Below are 27,988 nucleotides of genomic sequence, written 5' to 3' on the forward strand. Positions count from 1 at the left end.
TAAATCGGACACATAATTTAAATGAACGATAGTTTTCTATATTACCTAGGTCTGCAGCATATCCGTACTGTAGAAACCCTAATGACAGCAACACACAGCTACATTTCACCCATTGTTTACATTTCCACTTTAATGTGAACATTTTATTTATTTCCTCAGTGGAAAAAGTACGCTAGAAATAATACATACGTTGTGACAAAAAAAAAATTCAACAATAAAAGGAAATTTTAAGTTTAAAGTAATATTCATTTTAACAATTTTGAAATGATTTTTTACTGATAGAGACTACTATTTTGCTATCATATATATTATATACACATATATTATATATATATATATATGTATATATATATATATATATATATATATATATATATATATATATATATATATATATATATATATATATATATATATATATATATATATATATATATATATATATATATATATTTATTTATTTATTATATACACATACATACATACATATATATTTATGCATACATATATGTGCATATATATGTATACATATACATACATACATATATATATATATATATATATATATATATATATATATATATATATATATATATATATATATATATATATATATATATATACAACTGTTTAAGTCTATATTTCTTACGTGTTTGAAATCGTGTGCTGCAACACTAGACTAAGTCATATCTATTTGATATTACATTGAACTGAAATCAAATACTAGTTCCGTTGTGGGTTTTTTTTCCATACTAGAGGAGTGTCAGCATATTGGTCTGTAGGGGGCCTGTCCACGCCTCAGTAAGAATGAAATGAACAAAGAGAGAAATTACCCAAGATTTATAGGGGGCTACGAGGAAGCTATTTTTTATGACGTTCGTGTTGCCCCTAGCTCCTAGACAATGACATTTTAAACAACTATATGTTAGCTCAAGGTGACTTTATGTAGATTTCTTTCTGAATAGATTAAAACAAACGGAATATGCCAATATATGCATATATATATATATATATATATATATATATATATATATATATATATATATATATATATATATATATATATATATATATATATATATATATTTCTTTTTGGTACTTCAAAAAATATGAAAAGAAGTATGAAATTTAGAAAAATGAATACACAAACTTCGTGATCTAGTGGTAGTGACCGCGTTTGCTAACCCGAGATCATAGGACCTGGACATTACCCCCTGTCAATTAAACCGCGGTCATACCCTCCACACCCACAATATTATGTAAGAAATAATCAACCCTAATCAATTCACTACGTATATTTATCAGTAGTCATTACTCACCATGTCGATTTCATATTGAAAATATAATACATTTAATCCCTACATGAAATGTAACTTGAATCAACTGATGACGTCACAGTTAGGGCCAAAGTTAGTGACGTCACACTATCTGACCCCCCCCCCCCTCTCCAGTGTTTCTTCCAGACTTTTTTCTCCGGGGGGGGGGCACTTAAAATTTTCGGGGGGGGGGGGCGGTAGACTTTCTTCGTGGGGGGGACACTGTTAAAGGTATATATTTTCTATATAAATTATATAAATTTCATTTCGTTCGGGGGGGGGGGGGGGGAGGGCGGTTGAATTTATTCCGGGGGGGGGGGGGGGGTTGGGCTTCGATCTGGAAGAAACTCTGCCCCCCTCCCCCCACCCCCACTCCCCCTCAGCACACAAAGCCACACGTACGCCTACCATTAAATTATTTTCAACCTACCCCTATCATAATATATTCCTTGAAAGCAAACTCTCATTGTTTGTCTCCAATCTAGCACGGTATGGCGTAGTTCCAGAATGGTTAATTAATTTCTAGACTATACACTCCGTAGCAGATACAAAAAGAAAGGTTGCCCATGCATGGAGAGCCGAGACCATGTTCAGCGTGTGTGGGTGGTGTTCGGGACACCACATGGGGCGGGATAATATTAGGCCTAAATCAGTTGAAGTAATTAAATTAATTAAATAGGCACTTTAATATAATTATGTTTTAATGATTTCAAATCTGTCAGACCTAAGGTATATTCAACGTGATCCTGCATAAATGGTCTAGCATTTAATTATGTACGTATTCATTAATACTAGACAGTTCTCTCTCTTACCAATATAATGCTTATAGAATAATTAAAATATAAAAATTTCCTCGAAATCATACTGATAGTTATAAATATCCTATTTCTTTGAAAAATCAAAATAAGGCGTCACCCACGCATTTGATAATGATTTTCACCCCACTCATTCGACTTGGTAATACAATTCTAGATCCGCCCCCCTAAAAATAGGTGCCGTGTGGAATGGTAGGTTTGGATCTCGTTGGTGTCTGACTGCTAGTCTTTACTTGGACTATTTTCTGTACCTTTGTCTACCCTTTCTGTTAATATTGTTAATTCAGTTACAACGCCTGCTTCCACCCCATCTACACGTTTACACCCATTTAAAGGAAGCTACTATTTGTCTGTATCGTTGTCCCGGTATTAGTGTGTGTCGTTTGTGTGGTCGAATAATGGTCCTTGTTGTGTTTATGAAAGCTAGCGGTTTGACCTTTCGGGTCAAGGGTCAAAGCCACCCCACGTCTACCTGCAAAAAAAAAAAAGCTACGACGTGGTCTGCCATGAAAGCCTTATTTTTTTTAGGGCTGATTGGCAGAAGCGGTTACACGTCTGACTTGATGCATGGAAGGCGAAGGTAAATAGGTGCCGTGTGGAATGGTAGCTTCGGATCTCGATGGTGTCTGACTGCTAGCCTTTACTTGCACTATTTTCTGTACTTTTGTCTACCCTTGGCGTTGAAATATCACTTTCTGTTTATATTGCTATTTCAGTTACAAAGCCTGCTTCCGCCCCATCTACCCTAAAAAAAACATCGCACCACAGCACAACCCCCCCCCTTAAAACTGTATTTTTGTTTTCTGATTGAAAAACGGCGATTAATATAAAATATATAATGAACTTTGTCGACATTGAATATATTAATACAATTTTATACCAATTCATACTTTTTTTTAATATTTAAAAAAATAATTAAAAATAACCGCAACATGTGTGTGTATAACACTATATTTAGGATAAGCAATAGTGTATAGTTACACTCTCAACTCCCCCCCCCCTCCCTCCCCTTCCTCTCGACACACATCGTCACGAAAGTCCGAACCACCCATCCCTAATAAAGTGCCAAGTCGCCTTTAGACAACCCCTACATGTCTAATTTACCCACATGAATGTTCTTACGAAACTCAAGGTATTTCGGAATTAAAGTGTAATGTTTTGCACGTTCTAAGACAAATCGAAGTTGCATTTATCTACAGCTGAATTTTTAGATAACATTTTTTTCAATGTTCTTTACTAACAATATTCCATTTCTACCCGAAAAAAAAAGTGTCAAAACATGTACATTCTCGCTTACTAATTTTTGTCTATTCATCTGCAATTAAAATCCACACTTACATCAGCACTCAAAATGTTAACAAAGGTTCCTCTGTACTTGGGCTTGTCGTGACCAAGTATAACATAATCAATGGCAATAACGTAATAGGAACAAGCGTTCAGATTACAGAAAGGTCGATTCAATTCATGCTTCGGTTAATCTTAAGCAAATAACAGCCAATGGGATTCTTACCACTTAATCAATTTAATTTTTTTATATACTTAACACCGCGTTGGTCATACGTTCATTTTACAACGCAATTGATCGTCGACTTTAATGGATTTTTAATAAAAAAATTTTATATCCTTGATTCATAAAGACAACGTGTTTTGTGTATGACATATACAAAGAGTCATTTGGTTTGTCCAAAATTAAAGTCGATAGATAGGCCTACTTTAAATAGATATTTTACATGCCTGAATAATCAATCAGGTACGCAAGATTTTTAGCGGGTACATCTATTTATGATTGTTTAATAAGACAAGTTGATCTATGAATAAAGCTTACAGCCTATCCAGCTTATGTGTTGAAATGGTGAATCATAAATAAATATTTAAAAAGTGCTAACTGTAATTGAACTGTTCAATCATTTTCTCAGATGTGCCATCGTCTACTCTACTGACTGTTCAATCGTCTACTTATCTTTACCATCGTAACTCTATGTACAAAACATCTACTGTACCATCGTCTACTCTAATGTAGTATACACAACGTACTCAGCCGTTGTCTACTTAGTTTAACAATCGTCTACTGCACCACCTTTTACGTCCTGGTTAGTTTCAACTCAAAAACGACTCAGGTTTACGTTCGATAATTTTATTCGGTCTCAAATATTCACATTCCAGAGTAGCCCTCGTCCTAACCGCTACCAACTAACCCCTGACAATCATTCACTCCAGCTTTTATACCGCATTCGAACTTGGGATAACAAGACATAAACACAACGGGGTTAACAATATTCTAGGATAAACTCAACTCACACAGACACTCTCCCCTAATTCTAGATTATTCTAACCTATTTCTGTCTAACCTACAACTGACCGGTAACACCACCGTTTACTTAGATTTACCATGGCCCACTCTGTTATACCACCGTCGACTTAGATTTACCATCGTCTACTGAACTATACCAAAGTCTACTTAACTGTACGATCGCCTACTCTATCGTACTATCATCTTCTTAACTTTACCATCGTCAACTCTACTGTACCACAATGTACTAAGCTTTACTATCGTCTACTACTTCACACCTTCAAAAAACATTTATTAATTTCTATTTAAAACTGTGTGCGTTTATGTGGCCTAGTAAAGAATTCTTCAAACGTATACTGATCGGTATATTTGAAACCCGGATTTGAACTTGAGCCTATCGGGTTTCCTATCACTCTACCGCTAGGTCACGTCGCCCTGTTTAGTTTTATAGCCTTTAAACAATATGGTACAGACATTTGATCCTTTCTCAGAGAGCTATGCCCTTCTTTATAAACTATTAGTGGGCATGCTAAAAATTGTGCTGAAAAGGAATATAAATCCGGTAATGGCGTATGTTTTAGGTTATCTGTGTTTTACCACTGCGGGGATTTTGCCTCACGCGGTTTTTCCAGATGTAGTTTGTTTTTATAATAATGATTTTAGACATTATTTTTATTTATTTTAAATTCTTGATTTACATAATACAATTTTATTTGACAAATTTCCTTTGGGATGCCATTAATTAGATATAAACATGTACTAAAAAAATAGCAAATAACAGTTATATCAATAATGCGACAAGTGCATTTTTACAAATAAATAATGTAGATCTACTTGAAAATACATAGCACACTATAAAAAGCATGCCGAAAATCATAGTTTAATAAACCGGGAGTGATCTCCCCTAAACTTTCTCGAATATTCTAATATAACACTACGGGGGGTTGCAACTCGAGATATAGACATTATTTTTAATCCATTTTAAATACTCAAACTTTTTAAAATAGAATATAATCTCGTTAAAAAAGAATTGCACACCAAGTGAACGCCAAATAAAGATGTGCATAATAGTACGCAATATTATTAGTACTTTATAAATTTACATGCGTTTTTTGAGAAATTGGAAATAGCATAAATAAGTACTTCCCGTCAACAGAAATTACTCAAAATTTGACAGAAGGTAGAGAATTAGATCTTTTACTTACATATCCAATTTCATTTATCTATCTGAAATAGTACTCAAGTTATAGGCTGTAGAAAAATTCAAAGTAGAAAAAGTACCACTTCCGGTTATCGGAAATCGCTCTAAAGTTGACACGGATCTGCGATTTTGATAAAATACTTAATATATAAAATTTCATCAACCTAGCTAAAACGGTACTCAAGTAATCGTGTTTACACACAGACACACAGACATACGGACAAGATTGCAAAATTATGTTTTTCCGTATCAGTGAGGTCGATTTTTTTTCACGATTACGATACTTTCTCTATAGTTCGTATATACGAGAAAGTAAAAAGGATCACATTTATGTTTATCGAAAAGACATATGTGAATTAGTATCCAAATATGTCAGTACATTTGTTTTTTTCTTTAAGACTAACATCTATTCTCGAAGCGTTTACAAATGGTTGCATACATTTTTTTCAATAAAATATGCTGCAGCTTATGACTGGAGTGGTTATGATGACTTGTATTTATACATGATGAATAATTATATTATAACATCATGCTGCACATTAAAATATAATTTCATGACTATTTTCCTTTCTTAATTTCATCCTTAGCAAGTATGGCGTAAGCCTATATGATCTAACCCCTCTGTGGACAAAACATAGTTGGTGAAAAGCCCCACTGTGGTCATCTATGACCAAGGTCCCTAAGGTCAAAGTAACTGATGTCATCAAAGCTCTGTGTACGCTTTTGTAAGTGACTACACTGAGATTTTATTTTCAATAAAGTCAGTCTTTGTTTAACCCAGTCGGCCTACCCTTGGAGAGACCGTAAAAGAAGAAAACAATGATAAATACAACCAGAAAACAACGACATATATCGTCATGTCTCGCATCACTATAAATATTTTATTAACTACAAGTAATTTAATATTTTCTGTAATTAAAAATGCTTATTCCCTTTATATTTGTTTATAAATAGATATTGTTTTCTGATTGAAATAACTAACTTAAAAATACAAGATGTAAAAATATGTTCCAAGAATTGAAACTTAATATTCTTTTGTCTATTATTATACAAAATAACCTTAAGTTTAGTTTTTAAATGTGTATTTGTTTCCAAAGTTTTAAAATCTTTTTATATTAAGATATCAATACTTATAAAACTACGGGAAATCTGTTAGTATTGTTCCTCTAAATTAATATTTTACTTCGTTTTCTTTTTTTTGAATATCTGAATGTGCTTATCAGAAAATATAATATTTTGTATGACTTTAAATGTAACATCTGACATAGATAACTGATCAAAAGAATGCTGATTAATAATTTATTGTTGTTGGTTTTTTTGTTGTTTTTGTTTTTTTGTAGATACAAAAGCAGAACAAAAATTGTATTTACGTTGTCGCAAAATGAGGCCAGATGACCAAATTTTTTAAAAAGTGTTTATTTTCAGTTTGCTCATTTGATTTAAACAATGTGACACGTCTTAGGAAAGAAGTATCAACTTACCATTGGGAACTAGCTTAAATAATTTAAAGTTTTTAAAAAGTATATAAGATGATCTTTTTTAGTCCGTTCCATTTTTTAAATGTTTTATTGGACTTCGATGGAAATTTCAGAGTAGTGAAAGGAATCTCAACAACAGTAATGATGATACTGAACTTAAATTCTAAATATCTCATACGCCAAATGTGTATTTTATTCATTTTTACCACATTTAACAAAATGTTGAAAGCAGTAGAATTTACAGAGTTTAATAAAAGTTCTGAAACATTGCATAACGAAGAATTCAGACCTGAAAAGGCTTACAGGTGGTTTGATCCAGAAGACCCCATGGAGGTAGAGTATGAGGAATGGAAGCTGAAGCAAAAAGTATTCACACTAAACAGTACGTTGATCCCGGGGGATGAGGTATATCGGAACTACTGTCCGCTGAGGTGTAGAGGAGATGAAGTCGTTTACATCAATGACCTGTTTCGTTGGAGATGCAGTTTGATGGACTGTCCATTCTGTTTCTGTAACAAAACTTGCAGTGTGTACGGACTGTGCTGCCCAAGTGTGTCAGACAACTACACACCTCCTTACGGGGTCGAAGCGCGCATGCTCACACAAGAGGAAGTCGTGAAGCTTAACAGGAGCTCAAACGAGTTATTGACCCCGCTGAGGACACAGACGAACCCGGAAGTGTCCGAGAGATCGAGGCTGGGCTGTGAGGTATTCTCCCACTACACGTTCTACTACATCCGGGCGTGTCCCGACGGTTACCATGGTGACGAGGACGTGAGGGAGGCCTGCGAGGGTGACGTCAGTGCCGAGAACGTGACGGCCGAGCTGCTGACGAGGGTTGTGGACAATAAAACGCAGGCGGTGTACAGGAATGTGTACTGCGCAAAGTGCAACTGGGTTCAAGAGGTAAGAATTGTGGGTTTGATTTAGGGTTTGATTTACCTTCACTGTGGAGTGGGAGAGGAGACCTGCGAAATTTCGGAGTCTAGATAAAGAAGAAGAAAGCAGAAATGTCTGAAGAGAAGAAAGTAAAATGACAGACCAACGCTCTTCAAAGGTTGTAGAGCCTAGGTTGGATCAATAGTATACGTTAGGGGTGTGGTTACGAGTCATCTAACTCTAATGAGTACTTTACTCGCATTTAACATAGACCTTGATATGTTTGAGTAAATCTACCTGTCTTACTGACCATCTGTCCCAAAATCTATATTCACAGCTTTTTTTGTGTGATATGCTTCAGCAGTTTCTTCCGCCGCCCCCCCCCCCCCCAACCTGAAGAAAGTCCATCGCCCCCCTCCCCCCGCGAGCGAGATGCAATTTAAATAGAAAACATATTCCGCACCCCCGAAAATAATTGACGCCCCCCCCCCCCCCCCGCCCGGAGAAAAAAGTCTGGAAGAAACACTGTGCTTCAGTAAATTTATTCTTGGAATCTCTCTCTCTCTCTCTCTCTCTCTCTCTCTCTCTCTCTCTCTCTCTCCCTCTCTCTCTCTGCCTATATATATATATATATATATATATATATATATATATATATATATATATATATATATAATATGTAGTGCAAAATAATATGTATAAACATTATTATACAACGTCAGTTCCAGCCTCTATACCTAAGCGTCCAGTGTATCCGTTTTGACGACGTCTTTAAGGCAACAACACAGCTGGAGCTGGTCAAGATGTCCTTGGAATTCCAGCTAGGCTGTAGCCTGACACACACCTTCAGACACAAGGTGTTTACATTGCCGTGTCTACCTGAAGACGAGCGGTAACGCTTTTTGTTTTCTTTTTGTCAAGCATAACAAAAAATTATTTACACCTAGACCATGTGAATGAGACTGAGTGGCCTAGCGGTAGAGAGCTGGACTGCTATCCCGTAAGTCTCAAGTTCGAATAAGGGTTCAAGTCAGTACACAGTCCCTGAGTACACCAGTGTTTCTTCCAGACTTTTTTCTCCGGGGGGGCACTTGAAATCTTCGGGGGGGCGGACACTGTTAAAAGTATATATTTTCTATATAAATTATATAAATTTCATTTCGTTCGGGGGGGCGGTAAAAATTTTTCGGGGGGGCAAAGCCCCCCCCCGAAGAGATGCCTGGAAGAAACTCTGGAGTACACCAAGCTCTGATGGGTACATAACTCACGTTAGGGAAAGTAAAGGCGGCTGAGCATAGTGCTGACTACACTACCCCTTCTAATGCCGAAGTCACAGAAACCGTCAGGCTTGAAAGGGAACTTTATTTTGCGCAGAGGAGTAGCCAACTATGAGCTGTAGGAGCATTCGGTCATTTGTCGCATTAAAGCGAATTTCTATTAGGATAGTGGTCTTATTCGGACAAACGTCCTTTCTGGCATTTATGGCTTTAGTCCATTCAGGTTTTCGTCTTACTCAGGCAATTGTCCATTATGGAAAATAAATTTTGGGTAAAACTGATCCGACCAAGTGATTTTCGGGCATTTTCCGTAGCCCTTTTCAAATATACTGAATTGGGTTTTACTTGCAGTCTTATACATTGGAAATGTGTATATAATTTGTGTTTATTGCCCTGGATGGATGGATGGATGGATGGATGGATGGATGGATGGATGGATGGATGGATGGATGGATGGATGGATGGATGGATGGATGGATGGATGGATGGATGGATGGATGGATGGATGGATGGATGGATGGATGGATGGATGGATGGATGGATGGATGGATGGATGGATGGATGGATGGATGGATGGATGGATGGATGGATGGATGGATGGATGGATGGATGGATGGATGGATGGATGGATGGATGGATGGATGGATGGATGGATGGATGGATGGATGGATGGATGGATGGATGGATGGATGGATGGATGGATGGATGGATGGATGGATGGATGGATGGATGGATGGATGGATGGATGGATGGATGGATGGATGGATGGATGGATGGATGGATGGATGGATGGATGGATGGATGGATGGATGGATGGATGGATGGATGGATGGATGGATGGATGGATGGATGGATGGATGGATGGATGGATGGATGGATGGATGGATGGATGGATGGATGGATGGATGGATGGATGGATGGATGGATGGATGGATGGATGGATGGATGGATGGATGGATGGATGGATGGATGGATGGATGGATGGATGGATGGATGGATGGATGGATGGATGGATGGATGGATGGATGGATGGATGGATGGATGGATGGATGGATGGATGGATGGATGGATGGATGGATGGATGGATGGATGGATGGATGGATGGATGGATGGATGGATGGATGGATGGATGGATGGATGGATGGATGGATGGATGGATGGATGGATGGATGGATGGATGGATGGATGGATGGATGGATGGATGGATGGATGGATGGATGGATGGATGGATGGATGGATGGATGGATGGATGGATGGATGGATGGATGGATGGATGGATGGATGGATGGATGGATGGATGGATGGATGGATGGATGGATGGATGGATGGATGGATGGATGGATGGATGGATGGATGGATGGATGGATGGATGGATGGATGGATGGATGGATGGATGGATGGATGGATGGATGGATGGATGGATGGATGGATGGATGGATGGATGGATGGATGGATGGATGGATGGATGGATGGATGGATGGATGGATGGATGGATGGATGGATGGATGGATGGATGGATGGATGGATGGATGGATGGATGGATGGATGGATGGATGGATGGATGGATGGATGGATGGATGGATGGATGGATGGATGGATGGATGGATGGATGGATGGATGGATGGATGGATGGATGGATGGATGGATGGATGGATGGATGGATGGATGGATGGATGGATGGATGGATGGATGGATGGATGGATGGATGGATGGATGGATGGATGGATGGATGGATGGATGGATGGATGGATGGATGGATGGATGGATGGATGGATGGATGGATGGATGGATGTGTGGATGTGTGTCCGCAGCCTTTAAGTCGTATCTCCTCCTCAACGAAACAATATCGAGGACTAGTTCCAAAAGCAAATATGTTAAGCAAGTTCCAAGGATGATTGTGGGCCAAAAAAATTCCCGGAATTCCTTCCTGGATTTCCAGGAAAAGCCCAAAAACCTCGAACAAATGCAGTTTTTGCTCCATATCTCGGCAACCAGACCACTTAGCGACTTGAAACATTTACCAATCGATTCCTGCCATAATTTAGACCAATATTTCCGAAGAAAGCTTTCAAAAATATCCTTTCGTTCGGTCACAAACATTTTTTTTAATTATTTAAACTGAGCATCTTGTAGGCCTAGGATGATATTTACTACTTGTTAAAACTGAGCATCGTGTAGGCTTTTTCCCCCCTTTGATGACATTGGCCAGACTCGCGCAGATCTCGCGAGGGGGCGGGGACTAGCTCTGCTCGCGTGGAGAGAAACGAAAAGGGGTGCAAACATCTACGGGTGTTTTAACTGAGCATCGTGTAGGCCTACTCGTTAAAATAAAACTATTTCCGTTGATATAGGTTAATATAGTTGTCTTTTTTTTAGCGCAAAAAAATATCCTTTCGTTCGGTCACAAAAAATTAATTGAGGAAATTGCGCTTAAATTGTCACTAGACTTTTTATTAACTTGTTTTTAATGTATAGACCTACCTGTTTTATATTACTTAAACACAGTTCTCTGAGTTAACCTTGATACTTTATTATAATAGACAGCATAGACGACAAGTCCTGTCTTGTCTCTATCTGTCGTTAACTGCCTCACATTAGCTACACGGTAAACATTGAGTATACAAAGGACGGTACTGGGACATACTTATAACAATTACTGTGACAAAAACAGAATGTTGAAAGCTTGAGATAATGAACAGATGATAATCATAGGGGTTGATGAGTTAAACCTAAAAGTAGAACCACTAGGTCAGCGGAGGCTTTCGATCCACAGTAAAGAGAAAAAAGGGGGAGGTTTAAAATGTGTGGTAATGGATATATTTAAATGAACTGGAAGAGCCTGTATTGACATTGCCAGTGGAAATATTTAGAAAGAAACTTCGAGTCGAAGTTTCTTCTAGTCTCAATGATTCATGAAAAGTAAAATGCAAGAAGAACAGCTTCTAAAAGAATTGATTCGTCTATTAAATAATCGCAGTTTCTTTGTTTACAGGAGATTATCAAGACAAGGCTGTACAGCAGGTCGATCTGTAGTATTCAATGGCAGCGTTTACCTCCCTTTCTCGCTTCTTATCAATTTTGGCAGACTCCAACATCAAGCTAATAACATTCGCAAGAATTTACAAGACGAACAGTGCAATGTTAACGAGTGGCAGTCTCCTAGCGTATGTGTTTATTTTATTTGTTACTTGTAGTTTACTCTATATTTGCATTGGCTTTAGTAACTTAGGTATCTCGAGAACAATGTAGTTATGTAGGCAAAAATGTATTACACATAGTACAGGTTTAAGGTGTTTGGTTCCATTAAAATTTGAAGCCATTTTGTTTCAAGCTGTGATGTTGGCGGGTAAGTAGATTAATAAAATTTCTAATTATTTTAATTTTTGACATGGAAATCGGCTTGAAAATTTAATTTAAATAATTTCTAAAAATCAGTTTTTATGGAAGATAAAAAAGTTCTTAAGTTCTATTTATGTAAATTTAGACTAATTTTTTAAAAATAAATTTCAAAGCCAATGTAAAAACTATTTTTTTTAAATTATTTTTTTTCTAAACCAGAGCTATATATATATATATATACAACATTTTAGAATAAAAATTATCAAGCGATCTTTATAGACTATCCGAGTTATTTTTGTTAGCAGTTTTATCTTTTATAAAAAAATATATTTTTAAAAGTCAGAATCAAATTATTAAAAACAACTAATATTAACTTTTTTTTTAATGTAGACCTATAAAAATATTTTTTAAAACAAACGTTAACTCAGATATTTAAAATGCTCTAATTTTAGGGTGAGTGTCTACAGGTAAAATGCGCACCAGGTAAAAAACCTGTCAACCAAACCTGCAGAGCGATCCCAGGCATAAAACTTTTGGACTACCATCCTAGACTCTGGTACACCCTCACCAAAGAAAGTGAAAAACTGTACAGTCTTTTTGTTAATGTATCGTCCATACATTTAATAAAAACGGAATTCCTAAGTAAGGTAGGGTATTGGTAGTAATTAGGCTATGTGCTATAAACAATCGTACAAATTATATAATCTGATTGGTAGTATATTTATATATACTATATATATATATGTAGCAGGATATATATATATATATATATGCCTATATATATATATATATATATATATATATATATATATATATATATATATATATATATATATATATGTATAGGTATATATATATATATATATATATATATATATATATATATATATATATATATATATATATATATATATATATATATATATATATATATATATATATATTTATATTTATATATATTTATATATATATATGTATAGGTATATATATATATATATATATATATATATATATATATATATATATATATATATTTATATTTATATTTATGCATTTATTATTTTAAATTTCAGCTTGCTGGTATACTCAATGAAACGTGTGCATCCTACTTTCTATTTATAGACACCATAATACCCAAAGCCAACACATCTATAACGTTTAACTCTATTGCACCTGTATTCTACATCACAGGAACTATTAAATCCAACGAGTTCCTTGACAGAGACCAATTCGAATTGAATATCACTCACTCGTTAACCTTTCTAGAAATTCAAACATATTTTGGGAGTCTCGTTTATTCAAGTTTTCCTGTTCTAACGAGAGATTTTGATGAATATTTTTGCGATAAATATAAACATTCAAACGCGTTCAGCTGCTCGTCAGTTGAAATAGAAAAAGAAATGAGCAACTCATTATTTACTTTACTAGGCAAACCTTTAGCGGTTCTTAGAAAAAAGGACCAAGAACTTAAAATTTCAAATTGTTTGTATTGCCCTTTCGTAAGCTTAAACATGTCGCAATACAGCATGACTCTTAACGAAACTACAATACCTCCAACTTTTATCGTTAAAATATACTTCAAGACAATTACATTAACAATACTTGATCCGCGGGATTTGAGACAACTAGAAATAGACACAGACGGCTTTCTTAATATCTGCCGCGATTTTTTAGACCGTTTAACGAAGCATAGACGCCTCGCCTCACGACTGAATAAAATGTCTTTAACGGAAGTGGCCGAGTACGCTGTGACTATGTCCTGTCTGGGATGCTCCATGGTTTGTCTGCTGCTAACCGTCACCGCCTACACCGTGTTTCCGGTTTTACGCACGAGGGCAGGGAAAAACAACGTAGTGCTCTCGTTGAGTCTTATGCTGGCTCAGGCTTCGCTCATTGTCAGTTCGCACACGTAAGCTGTTTTACCATCTGGTCTTAGATTATTACTACAGGGGTGACTTTCTCGGACTAGAAACCCAACGATGTGGTCGGGTCGGTAAAGTTCATGGTTGCTAAACCGAAAAGTCCCGAGTTCAAACCCCCGGCAGGTTAGGCTCGATAGCTGGGGACAGCCACTCTTCTAGGAGAGACAACTCCAAAATCAAACAACTGCTGCTTTGTAGTTTGTTCTTGATTGGACAAAGGAAATGGGAGCAAGACCCAACAGAAAAGCAGGCTGAAATCGGAGTCAACAGCCTATATGTCGCATAAGAAGTTGGCACTATTACTTGATTGTGTTTGAGAAAATCTCTTCCAGCACTAAAATTAAGAACGAAGAAGAAGACAAGAAAGCCCAGTGATAAATTTATATAATAATTTATAACTATTTTTTACCACATTTTCATGAACAAACCACGCATACGCCAATGTGTATTATATACTAAATGTTTTGTTATTTCAAATAGACTTAAACTGCATTTAGACGCAACACATTTAGTAAGAAGTCTTAATTCTTTATCCAAGTCGTTTAAAGAAGGCGAAGAATCGTCTAAACGTGCCTCATGGATTAAAATTTAAACATATTATTATACTTTAACAGACCAATTTCGAATATTAAAAAAAAAAATTAAAATTGTACCAAGTCTTATGAATAGGCAAAAATTATTCAAATCTTGTGAATTTTTCTATAAGTAAAATGAAATCGAGTGCAACGGCGTGGCCTAGCGGTAGAGAGCTAAACTGCGACACTGCTAAAAGCTATACTACTAACCCGGAGATCTCGAGTTCGAATCCGGGTTCAAGTCAGTAGAATGTCCCTGAGTCCACCAAACTATGTTGAGTACCTAAAAATGATGATGATCAATGTCGACAACAGTGGAATTCCAATTTCAATGGCGACTATTGTTTTTAAACATAGAGGCTTAGTTTATGTTTTTATCATTTTTATAAGATAATATCTTCATTTTAATTTTATTTTGGAATATGTATATATATATATATATATATATATATATATATATATATATATATATATATATATATATATATATATATATATATATATATATATATATATACATATATATATATATATGTATATATATATATATGTATATATATATATATATATATATATATATATATATATATATATATATATATATATATATATATATATATATATATATATATTTATATCTATCTATCTATCTATCTATCTATCTATCTATCTATCTATCTATCTATCTATCTATCTATATATATATATATATATATATATATATATATATATATATATATATATATATATATTCCTAATACTAATAAGCAATTTTTCTAATTTCCGATGTGTCGTGCACGTATAATAGAAGGAACTTAACGCCTGCTCTGAATTAACTCACAATTTTAAAATACTTCTTTAGCACAGCACCTGGCATCCTGTGTACAACTATCGGCATTACAACCCATTTCCTCTGGCTCTGGATGTTCTCATGGACTTTGGTCTGCAGCCATCACATGTTCAAAGTGTTCACGGCCAGGACTCCCGTCCTCCCCGGCACCCCACGGGAGCAGAACGTGGAGCTGATGAAGACCGTTGGTCTCTCCCTCGCTGTCCCCACTGTGGTGTGTGTGGCCGTGGTGGCGACTCACCTGGTTGTGTACGACGGCACCAAGACAGGTTATGGGGAGACTAGCTGCTACATGGATAACACGTTTCTCGTTGGTAAACTGATTTGGTTTCATGCTCTAGTTCAGTGTTTCTTTCAGGCATCTCTTCGGGGAAAGGAGGGGGGAGGGGCGGAGCCCGAAGAAAGTCTTCCGGTCCCCCCCCCCCCCTCGAATAGTCGAGTTTTTTACGGAATCTTTTAAGTCACTCAATCAGTGTGTGCCTGTGTTATGTTAAATGTGTCGGATTTTTAGCTAATTAGTTATTTCTTTGCTTTGTCACTAATGTCGTTCAGCGTGTAGTAAAGCACATTGCGTTTTGACCAATAACTATTTTTTATTTTTTTTTCTTAATCAAGTACAACATTTTAAAATATATAGGTCTATACTTCACGTGAAACGGGTACCGATGGCTAGTCAGTAATTAAACAGATAGTGTTAGTTACCTCACACGTTAAAGACATTTACAAATACAATGGACTCTGTTGGCCGCTGAGTTTCTTTCAAACAGCTGCCCTTGGAGCACGTCACATGTCCCCCCCCCCGGACAAAATAGAAAAAAATATAATTTGTATAGATTAATCTGTTTCTGTTCTCGCCCTTCCCCCCCCCCCCCCCCCGCGCGAATGTTGTGAATGTCCACCGTAGTATAATAATATACGAAAGGAACACAGTCTGCTGGTGATGTGGTGGTGGTTGTGTGCTGCATGCATCTCGATTGTATTAGTCGCGTACTTCAAATCCCTTAGCAGATGAGGTTTGCAACTGAGGACAGAAACCCAATCTAGGAGAGAAAACTCCGAAATCAAACAGGAGTAAAACCCCTTAGACGATAGGATAACCAACTTTGGTTTCCTTTCGGCAGCTTATTTGACACTGCTGATTCCAAGCTGTATAAGTAACGTCTTGTCCCTTGGGTCCATCAGCTGTGTGGAGAGGGGATTCTGATTCTTGGCCATAATATGACTCTTCTCAAATTAAGGCACAGGCTTTGTACTTTGATTTCCAATGCATAATCATCCAATTTTCTATTAAGACTGTTGAGCTATATATTTCATCACTTTTAATCTTGTCAAACAAAGCTGTTTAAAATGAAAACGCATACATATCGACAAAAACGACTCCTAGGTCTAACTCCAATCTCCACAGGGCTCTCTCTCGTGGGACCTTTAGCCGTGATCATCACCTGCAACCTGTCGTTTTTCCTGACCACCGTCTGCATCATCCACAAGACACGCCGCATGCAATCTGCCATGTACTCCAGCAGCGACCTCGTCAAAGACGTGTTCATCTACGCTAAACTCTCGACCATTACAGGCGCCTTTTGGACTTTGGCCGTTGTAGCTGAGGCTTTGGATGTCACTGCCTTAAGGTAGATCCAGTGGCGTAGCTAGGATTTTTGGGACCCTATGCAAAAAGTGTTAGTGGGCCCCTCAGAGGCGTAGCGACCTGTCCCGGCGACCGGGGACAAACTTTCGATTTGCACCCCCCCCCAACGCTCTCAAACTTTCGATTTGCACCCCCCTCTCAAACTTTCGATTTGCACCCCCATCAGACTTTCGATTTGCCCCCCCCCCCCCTCAGACTTTCGATTTGCACCTCCCCCTCAAAACTTTCGATCTGCACCCCCCCCCCCAGGCTTTCGAAAAAGGAAAGGGCCACCTATTTGCCTTGGGCCCCTATGCCTTGCTTACGCTAGCTTTACGGTAGCTACGCCACTGGGTAGATCTTAAAAATATTAGTACATTATTTAAATAATTTTTTAGAAAAACTACCGTTTCTAGTCACATTGTGAACTTATGTAATTGTATTAAGACTAAAGGTCCAAAAACGTTAAATTTATATATATTTATAACTTTGTAAATTTAAATAGAATTTAAAATCTTAATATAATTTTGATAACTTGATTTTATTTTGCAAATACTCAATACTTTCAACAACGTAATTTTTTTTAGGTTTATTTCAATCGTCATTAATGGCCTACAGGGAGTGTTTATCTTCCTCTCCTACACGTGCAACAAAAGAGTTCTCGATTTGATCGTCATGTTTGTCTATGGTCATCGTGTGCCCAATACAATGTCCGCAGAGGCTACGTAGGCTGAAGTTTGTTATTACTTAATCCTCTTTAACAGTGACGTCACTAGGTCGGGTTTCACCCCCTCCCCACAAAAAACTAAAACTTTTTGGTGTGGTGTCACCCCTGTCCTATTAATTCTTTATTTTAACCGGAAAAAAGCGTCGTGAGAGTAAATTTTAAAATTTGGTGTCACCTTGTGCTGCCAGTGCTCCTTACTCAATGTTGGAGCTCACCCATATTCGTCCACTTTAAGAGGTCACCAGTGTGTGTTTTGCCGTCTCCCAAGACATGCCTTTTTTTTACCTTACAAGTTTCTTACACATCCTACGACCTGGAACACTGCAAAGCCCCTACTCTGGCCTGTTCGGCATGGCTAAGCCTGACAGAATTATTGTGACTAGAATCTCGCCAGTATAGGTCTGGGGGCTGCTAGGACAATCAAGTCGTCACATCACTACCAGCTGATTTGCCATCAGGAATACAAGTACAAGCAGAAGATTCTATATTTATTCTATATTTCTGAATATTGACGTCTTGTTTAATAATAAGTTGTCATTTATTTCTGCATTAAAAAAATAAAATAAAATACACTTCTTTAGATGCTTGGAAGAAACCTTAGTTCATGGGGGAAGGTGCAGTAGAGCTCAATAGTTAATTATAGTGACCTCTGCAAAGACAGAATATGGCTTTCTATAAAAGTAAAAATTCATCTTTAGACCTAACGATCCATAGACAGATGAAGTGGAAATTATGTTTCTTGACATCCGCATATAAATGTGGTCAGCACTATGCCCAACCGCCTTTACTTTCCCTAACGTGAGTTGGGTATCCATCAGATTTGGGTGGACTCAGGGACGTTCCATTAACTTGAACCTGGATTCGAACTCGAAACTATCCAGTAGCAGTCTAGCGCTCCATCGCTAGGCCACACCGTCCCATATGGCGTTCCTAAATGTTCTACCTCCTGTTTCTTAATTTTCCTAGACAATGTACAGAATGCCCAACAGGTGACCAGGTATAGTGTAGAATCAGACCACACCATCCAGGTAACTTTGCTGTGTGTTATTTCAGCCCTCAAACAAAAGCACATACTAAACAGTCACAAAAATTCAAAGCAATCCAAGACAACAATACTTGGTTACAGTTCTTTGACATAAGCCAACCCAGTGTTACAGTAATGTATTACATTTGTAAGAAGTAACTTTGATAGGCTATTATTTAATCAGATCCCAAATTATTTTTGTGTGTTTTTACAGCACCCACTCTTCTGGTAATGTTTATACAAACAAGACCCAGCATTGCCTAGTAAAGTACAGTTTTTTTTTTAAAGTTTAAATAAAAAATGATCTTGTTAAAATGAATCAAAACCTGTTTTGTTACCTAATATAAATGAAAAATAGCATGTGTCCAAGCAAGAACAAACTACAAGACAGGAGTTGTTTGATTTTGGAGTTGTCTCTCCTAGATGAGTGACTGTCCCCAGCATTCAAGGAGAGGAGGTGGGTGTTTGAACTTTGAACGTAAACAATCCGACCATGCCAACCTCCAAGCCTCATCAATTTGATTGTAATTAGTACAGAGTACCACAAGGTTAGGTCAATTTTAAAAAAGTACCGAAGAAAAACTTGATGTTTAAAACATTTAATGCCAACAGATAAAGAATGTTAATTTTGACAATATTATTACACAAAGTCAAAGTTAAATCTCAACAGAGGGTTTTTGGTGATGTTTTCAGCAGCAGAGAGCATGCTTTTGACTATACGTCAAGCAAGAACAATAGGTGACTAATACATCATCCATCAATTTCTTGGTAATTGTATCATGTTTGATATTAGATTAGGGATTTAGGTTATAGCTGTTAGTGTTGATTTTATATCATAAAAACAGAGAGATAGTTAAAAAAAAACTTATATCCAAAAGTTATTAATAAAAAACAAATGATAGAATTTAATACTTTATATCCATTTACATATAAACATAAACATTTTAAATATTTCTAAATATTAAAATAAATCAGGAAATAGATATTTTTACACATCTTAAAATGACTGCACTGTTTTCTATTAAAATTAAACCGATAAATTTTTGTACCTCAATAGTTCAATTATGTTAAAGTACATGATATTTTGCCAAACAATTTCTGCCTTTCACAAAACATAAAAAATTATCACACACACTACACTTCACAAATGTTCTTCTAATCGTTTTATCAGTTAAATAGCATAATTTACAATTCCCCCGTGTCTCTGCTATGATAGGGTGCACTGGGTGTTTAGAAAACAATGGTGGCTTACGTGTAGACTGTTTGCAACATTTACCACAATTGTAATGGTTTTCTTCTGTATGCCATCTAAAATGATTCTGTACAGCATGATACTGTTGAAAACATTCACCACACTGTACACAATAGTAATGCTTCTCTTCAGTGAAAATTCTAAGGTGTGTCTGGAAATCCCGAAGCTGCGTGAAACATTTACCACACACGTCACACGTGTAAGGTGTTTCTGCCATACACATGATCCGGTGTTGGGGAAAGTTATTTGACTGGGAAGAAAGTTCACCGGCGTCACCAATCAGATCCGGAGCCCCGTTGGTAATTCCACCGCCACCATGTCGGTACCTCAAATGTTTATTCAAATAGGCAAGTTTTGTAAACGCCACTCTGCAATGCTGACACTGATAGGTATCTGTAAATTTGAAATGACAACTTTGAACAACAGCATTGTTACATTATCTAATACAGAGATACATAAATAATTTTTATTAATTAATTTTATTCATTAATTAATACCAATTAATTAATATTAATAATAAATTAATACCAATATTATAATCTCTGTTACTTTTTGTTGAGTTTATTATGTTTGATAAAGTTTCTACATAAATATGACAACAAGTACAAGAACATAAATCATGGTGTGTAAGAGATAAGGCTTTAGGAGACAAAATCTAGACACTGATAATAAGAAGACTAACTAATATCATGGACACAGTGATGACTAACTAATAGAGTTGACACAGTGATGACTAACTGATAGAGTGGACACAGTGGTGACTAACTGATAAAGTGGACACAGTGATGACTAACTGATAGAGTGGACACAGTGATGACTAACATAGAGTGGACACAGTGATGACTAACTGATAGAGTGGACACAGTGATGACTAACTGATAGAGTGGAGTGGACACAGTGATGACTAAGTGATATAGTGGACACAGTGATGACTAACTGATAGAGTGGACAAAGTAGTGACTAACTGATAGAGTGGACACAGTGATGACTAACTGATAGAGTGGACACAGTGATGACTAACTGATAGAGTGGACAAAGTAGTGACTAACTGATAGAGTGGACACAGTGATGACTAACTGATAGAGTGGACACAGTGATGACTAACTGATAGAGTGGACACAGTGATGACTAACTGATAGAGTGGACACAGTGATGACTAACTGATAGAGTGGACACAGTGATGACTAACTGATAGAGTGGACACAGTGATGACTAACTGATAGAGTGGACACAGTGATGACTAACTGATAGAGTGGAGTGGACACAGTGATGACTAAGTGATAGAGTGGACACAGTGATGACTAACTGATAGAGTGGACAAAGTAGTGACTAACTGATAGAGTGGACACAGTGATGACTAACTGATAGAGTGGACACAGTGATGACTAACTGATAGAGTGGACACAGTGATGACTAACTGATAGAGTGGACACAGTGATGACTAACTGATAGAGTGGACACAGTGATGACTAACTGATAGTGGACACAGTGATGACTAACTGGTAGAGTGGACACAGTGGTGACTAACTGATAGAGTGGACACAGTGATGACTAACTGATAGAGTGGACACAGTGATGACTAACTGATAAAGTGGACACAGTGATGACTAACTGATAGAGTGGACACAGTGATGACTAACTGATAGAGTGGACACAGTGATGACTAACTGATAGAGTGGACACAGTGATGACTAACTGATAGAGTGGACACAGTGATGACTAACTGATAGAGTGGAGTGGACACAGTGATGACTAAGTGATAGAGTGGACACAGTGATGACTAACTGATAGAGTGGACAAAGTAGTGACTAACTGATAGAGTGGACACAGTGATGACTAACTGATAGAGTGGACACAGTGATGACTAACTGATAGAGTGGACACAGTGATGACTAACTGATAGAGTGGACACAGTGATGACTAACTGATAGAGTGGACACAGTGATGACTAACTGATAGTGGACACAGTGATGACTAACTGGTAGAGTGGACACAGTGGTGACTAACTGATAGAGTGGACACAGTGATGACTAACTGATAGAGTGGACACAGTGATGACTAACTGATAAAGTGGACACAGTGATGACTAACTGATAGAGTGGACACAGTGATGACTAACTGATAGAGTGGACACAGTGATGACTAACTGATAGAGTGGACACAGTGATGACTAACTGATAGAGTGGACACAGTGATGACTAACTGATAGAGTGGACACAGTGATGACTAACTGATAGAGTGGACACAGTGATGACTAACTGATAGTGGACACAGTGATGACTAACTGGTAGAGTGGACACAGTGGTGACTAACTGATAGAGTGGACACAGTGATGACTAACTGATAGAGTGGACACAGTGATGACTAACTGATGCAGTGGACACAGTGGTGACTAACTGATAAAGGACACAGTGATGACTAACTGATAGAGTGGACACAGTGATGACTAACTGATGCAGTGGACACAGTGGTGACTAACTGATAAAGGACACAGTGATGACTAACTGATAGAGTGGACACAGTGATGACTAACTGATAGAGTAGACACAGTGATGACTAACTGATAGAGTGGACACAGTGATGACTAACTGATAAAGTGGACACAGTGATGACTAACTGATAGAGTGGACACAGTGATGACTAACTGATGTAGTGGACACAGTGATGACTAACTGATGCAGTGGACACAGTGATGACTAACTGATAGAGTGGACACAGTGGTGACTAACTGATAGAGTGGACACAGTGATGACTAACTGATAGAGTGGACACAGTGATGACTAACTGATAGAGTGGACACAGTGGTGACTAACTGATAGAGTGGACACAGTGATGACTAACTGATAGAGTGGACACAGTGATGACTAACTGATGGAATGGACACAGTGATGACTAACTGATGCAGTGGACACAGTGATGACTAACTGATAGAGTGGACACAGTGATGACTAACTGATAGAGTGGACACAGTGATGACTAACTGATAAAGTGGACACAGTGGTGACTAACTGATAGAGTGGACACAGTGATGACTAACTGATAGAGTGGACACAGTGATGACTAACTGATAGAGTGGACACAGTGATGATTAACAGATAGGGGACACAGTGAAGACTAAATATTGACAGAGATTAGAAGTTTGTAGTGGATGAATTCGCCCAGTATAAAGAACAGGGTAAATCTATTTACCTGTCATTTTCAATCCAAACTCTTCTTTTTTACAACACTTAAACTGAGTCAATATATTTACCTCCTTCATTGTTCTCCATGTTTGTTAAACTGCTCTTGCTTACATCAACACTCTGTACCTCAATCAACACCCAGGTCTCTGGCATAGCTGTCACCTGAAAAGTGTCACAACACTGTTCACATTTTCAACATGTTAAAGGACAAGGAAATGGAAACTTATGACTAGGGAAATAATCTCATTTTTAATTAAGATTTTTCAAAAATTTAAAACCAAATTTAGCGGAACAAAGTTTGACAAAAGCAGAACGGTGTGGTGAAATAGTAATTTTTTTTCTAACTTAGCGGACTTATTCCACTATTGGCGGGTTAGTAGACTAGTATGGGGTCATCATAGTACACCTGAAAATGTCAGAATACTGTTCTATACTAGTTAATGTAACCAAATCTTAGCTGTCACCATAGTACACCTGAAAATGTCAGAATACTGTTCTATACTAGTTAATGTAACCAAATCTTAGCTGTCACCATAGTACACCTGAAAATGTCAGAATACTGTTCTATACTAGTTAATGTAACCAAATCTTAGCTGTCACCATAGTACACCTGAAAATGTCAGAATACTATTCTATACTAGTTAATGTAACCAAATCTTAGCTGTCACCATAGTACACCTGAAAATGTCAGAATACTGTTCTATACTAGTTAATGTAACCAAATCTTAGCTGTCACCATAGTACACCTGAAAATGTCAGAATACTGTTCTATACTAGTTAATGTAATCAAATCTTAGCTGTCACCATAGTACACCTGAAAATGTCAGAATACTGTTCTATACTAGTTAATGTAACCAAATCTTAGCTGTCACCATAGTACACCTGAAAATGTCAGAATACTGTTCTATACTAGTTAATGTAATCAAATCTTAGCTGTCACCATAGTACACCTGAAAATGTCAGAATACTGTTCTATACCAGTTAATGTAACCAAATCTTATCTGTCAACATAGTAAATTACTACTGCTAAAATAACAACAAACAGTATTTTTAAGCTAAAATACCATACTTATCACTGCAAGACCCTCCTCCCCATTATATGAATACAAGTGATGTTTAACACTTCATGATATACATCACAGATAGAATTGAGCTAAAGTTTATTAGAATATAGTAAATATTTGACTTTATTTTCAAATATTTAGTGATTTTTATCCTCAATATCCCCAAGATCTAACCATTTTTAAAATATTCCTTATTATTTAGTTAAATGGAAAATTGTTCAAGTTTAAAAACCCTGACTGCTAATTATAAAATATAAATTGATTTAACAAAGAACTCCTGATTTTAAAATGTTAAGGTAAAAAAAAGTCATCTTTACCTAACATAATCCGATTATTCTGATTGACGACTATGATTTTCAATAGTTCATTACATGTGGAGTTAACCAGTATTTGTTAAAACTTTTGCTGATGCAAGGGTAGTAATTTGGCACTTTCGAGTAAAGTAGCGTTCTTGCAAACAAATCGTCACTGCACAGTTGCTCATCAACGATATTATGGATAACTATCATTTTTAGTGACAGTCCCAGAGTGTAATCCGAATGGATTGTGTTTTGTGTAATAACTGTTAAACATGCCACATTTACTCTGAATTATGTTTTCGGAAATGACGTCAAATAAACCTGGATCAACATTGATATCTGGTATTTCTGATCAGAATATTTTGTCAATTGTAATTGTCTGGTGTAATTTCATTAAACAACCAAATAAAAAAATGTGAATGTGGTAATCCCTGATATTTTTGTGTGTTTTGGTTGTGTTTAAAATAAAATACGCTCAACTGGAGGTGAACATGAAGCGGCAAATAAAATACGCTAAAATGGAGTTTTACCACAATTTAATACATATTCAAGATGATATTTAAAACTAGAAAAAAATTAATGCCATTTTTGGCATTTATGATTTGCGGGGACGATTTTTGGTAATCTATCGTTTAAGGTACGTAAAATCGCCCGCGACTTGTAATGTGAAAAACAGGTGACTCCTTAAATTTTAATAATTATTTCACATTTTGAGGAGGATTTATGTTTATTAAAATACAAACATGTTTCCTTGTGTAATTTATGTACCTGTTTTTAAACAATTGAATTACAGCTTTTCAGTAATAAATGAAGACTAGTGATGTTTCCAACAGATGCAACCATACTCATTTACTATAGCAGCCATCTTGTTTAAGTTTTATTTTTATAAGCTTATAGCGCGAGATTCAGGGGGAAGCCCCTCTATTTTAAAAATGGCTGCTGTTTAGGCCCTATATCTATATACTAATATATAGTAAATCTTGCTCTCAGACACTGCTGATTAAAGTTAATTTCTGGCCTATAGGCCTAGGCCTATATAGTCATATACTATATAATAAATTATATCGATATATTTAGCAGCAATTGATTTAGGTTTATATGACAATATACTTCTATTAAAGCCTTGACAATGAGGTAATGTTTTCGTACATTAATAGCCGCGGGCGATTTTACGTACCCAAAACGATAGATTACCCGATTTTTTGCCGTTCCTCTACTACTAGTCTACTACAATCTACAATCTACATGCATGCATGGCAAGATAATGAATGGAATGCCCATGATTTTTTAAAAAATGTTTAAATGTATAGCGGAATTAAGTAGATTCTCTCTACTTACAATTTCAAGTTAACTTGCTTTAATTTAGGTGAATGAATAACGTAAGATAAAATTACTTTTAAAATTAATTAAATGCTAACAACTAACATTCAACTCTACAAATTTCTACAGATATGTTGACATGGGCGCCATCTTGTTTTAAAGAACAGTAACCGGAAATTTTCGTTTTTATAATAGTTCCTTCATAGTCTCCCTTCCTTAATAAAATAAAATACACTAGCCCTGGTGTAAACATGGAAAATGAAACAGAAAAGTAACAGAATCATAGGATGTTAATCTACCAGTGGCGTCGATAGGGGGATGTCACCCTGTGCGGAGCCTCATGGTTTCAACCCCGTCCCCCCCCCCCCTATATTGCCAATGTCGTGAGTTTGAGCACATATTATTTTAATCCGCGTATTAATTCAAGTGGAAAAAGCAAAGTTTTCATAGTAAATTATTAGATGTGGCGTATCACCTAACCCCTGTCATAGAGGCGTAGCGACCCCTCGCGGCACCCTGGGACAAACTTTCAATTTGGCCCCCCCCCCCCATACCCCATATATTTTATATATATAATTCAAAACTGCAGCTAAAATGAGCTTTTAATTTTTTATCAACCCATGTTGGCGCCCCTAGGGTCGGCGGACGGGGATATTTGTACTCACCAACCCCCGTCGCTGCTCCTCTGCCCTATCATCGATTGAAAATATTCTATAAAACTTTGTCTCCTGTGTAAATTTTGCAGTAAGTATCACCCCCCCCCCCTTTCTCCCGGATAATAGATTTAAAGGGTGCACAATGTAAAGAGGTTTATCTATATTATGTTATTAATACAGGTAGATGTAGCATTATTGTTAACCCTAACTCCCTAAATGGTGTCACCCGGTGCGGTCGGCACAACTTGAGTTTTTATTATAAGGTATTGAGATACTCTCAAATAAAACTTAAACACTCCCTTTTTTTTCCTAGTCATAACCCTATTTTTTAAATAATTGTATACAAATAAATATGGTTAATAAAAAATTAGCTTCGCATATTTAACATCTTGAAAAAAGAGTTTCGATAAGGAAATGCAGAACTGAAATGCATGCTACTTAAGCATGTCAATACTTAAAATCTGTGCAAAAAAAAAAAAAATCACATGATTTCTTCACTTAAGTGTATGTCACGTGAACTAATTTGCTTACGTAAACAGAGTTCACAGTATGAGAGAATGTGGGTTGTGTTTACATTGATAACATTTTCTAGAAAAAAAAATGTATTCCTCTGAAACTGTATCACGTTGATGATAAGGATGCTGAAAAGTAACTTAATAATAGTGTTGTTTATTTTTAGGCTAAAGTTTTCATCGTTGAAAGATAAAGAGTTATCCTTACCTGCCCCGTTATCTAAAACAAAGTCCATAGCTCGAGAAGGCGCTAGATATGTAGTGGGCTTTCGTGATGTGCGGTACTTCTTTGCGGCGTTGGTTAAAGGGCCGAAATCCATTGTACATTTTTCAATTTTAATATGTGTTTGAGATATTTGTAAAACTTCTAACCTGTACTATCCTGT

At 36.6% G+C, this 27,988-nt stretch overlaps 3 protein-coding genes across 3 annotated transcripts in view; 1 reads left to right on the plus strand and 2 right to left on the minus strand.

Moving 5' to 3' along the window:
* The window catches only part of LOC131938174 (uncharacterized), a 41,062-nt gene extending 40,949 nt beyond the window's left edge, over positions 1–113 (minus strand). Inside the window, exon 1 of the mRNA XM_059296087.1 lies at positions 110–113. Coding sequence (XP_059152070.1) covers positions 110–113 — 4 coding nt within the window. The remainder of the gene's footprint in view (positions 1–109) is intronic.
* A 14,200-nt stretch (positions 114–14,313) lies between these two features.
* On the plus strand, positions 14,314–18,527 carry LOC131938175 (adhesion G protein-coupled receptor E3-like). The gene is made up of 5 exons (XM_059296088.1): positions 14,314–14,504; positions 15,955–16,256; positions 17,348–17,570; positions 18,154–18,291; positions 18,482–18,527. The coding sequence occupies exons 1-5, from the start codon at positions 14,314–14,316 to the stop codon at positions 18,525–18,527; spliced, it is 900 nt and encodes a 299-aa protein (XP_059152071.1).
* A 1,482-nt stretch (positions 18,528–20,009) lies between these two features.
* LOC131938182 (zinc finger protein 239-like) lies at positions 20,010–26,552 on the minus strand. The gene is made up of 3 exons (XM_059296096.1): positions 26,453–26,552; positions 23,820–23,913; positions 20,010–20,962 (listed from the first exon to the last, which is right to left on the minus strand). Exons 2-3 carry the CDS (start codon positions 23,902–23,904, stop codon positions 20,385–20,387), a joined length of 663 nt encoding a protein of 220 aa, XP_059152079.1. The 5' UTR covers positions 23,905–23,913; positions 26,453–26,552; the 3' UTR covers positions 20,010–20,384.
* Positions 26,553–27,988: the final 1,436 nt, after the last annotated feature.

The sequence above is a fragment of the Physella acuta genome, unplaced genomic scaffold, assembly GCF_028476545.2.
Source record: "Physella acuta isolate Inbredline_101_S28 unplaced genomic scaffold, ASM2847654v3 ptg000236l, whole genome shotgun sequence".
NCBI classification, from domain to species: Eukaryota; Metazoa; Mollusca; class Gastropoda; family Physidae; genus Physella; species Physella acuta.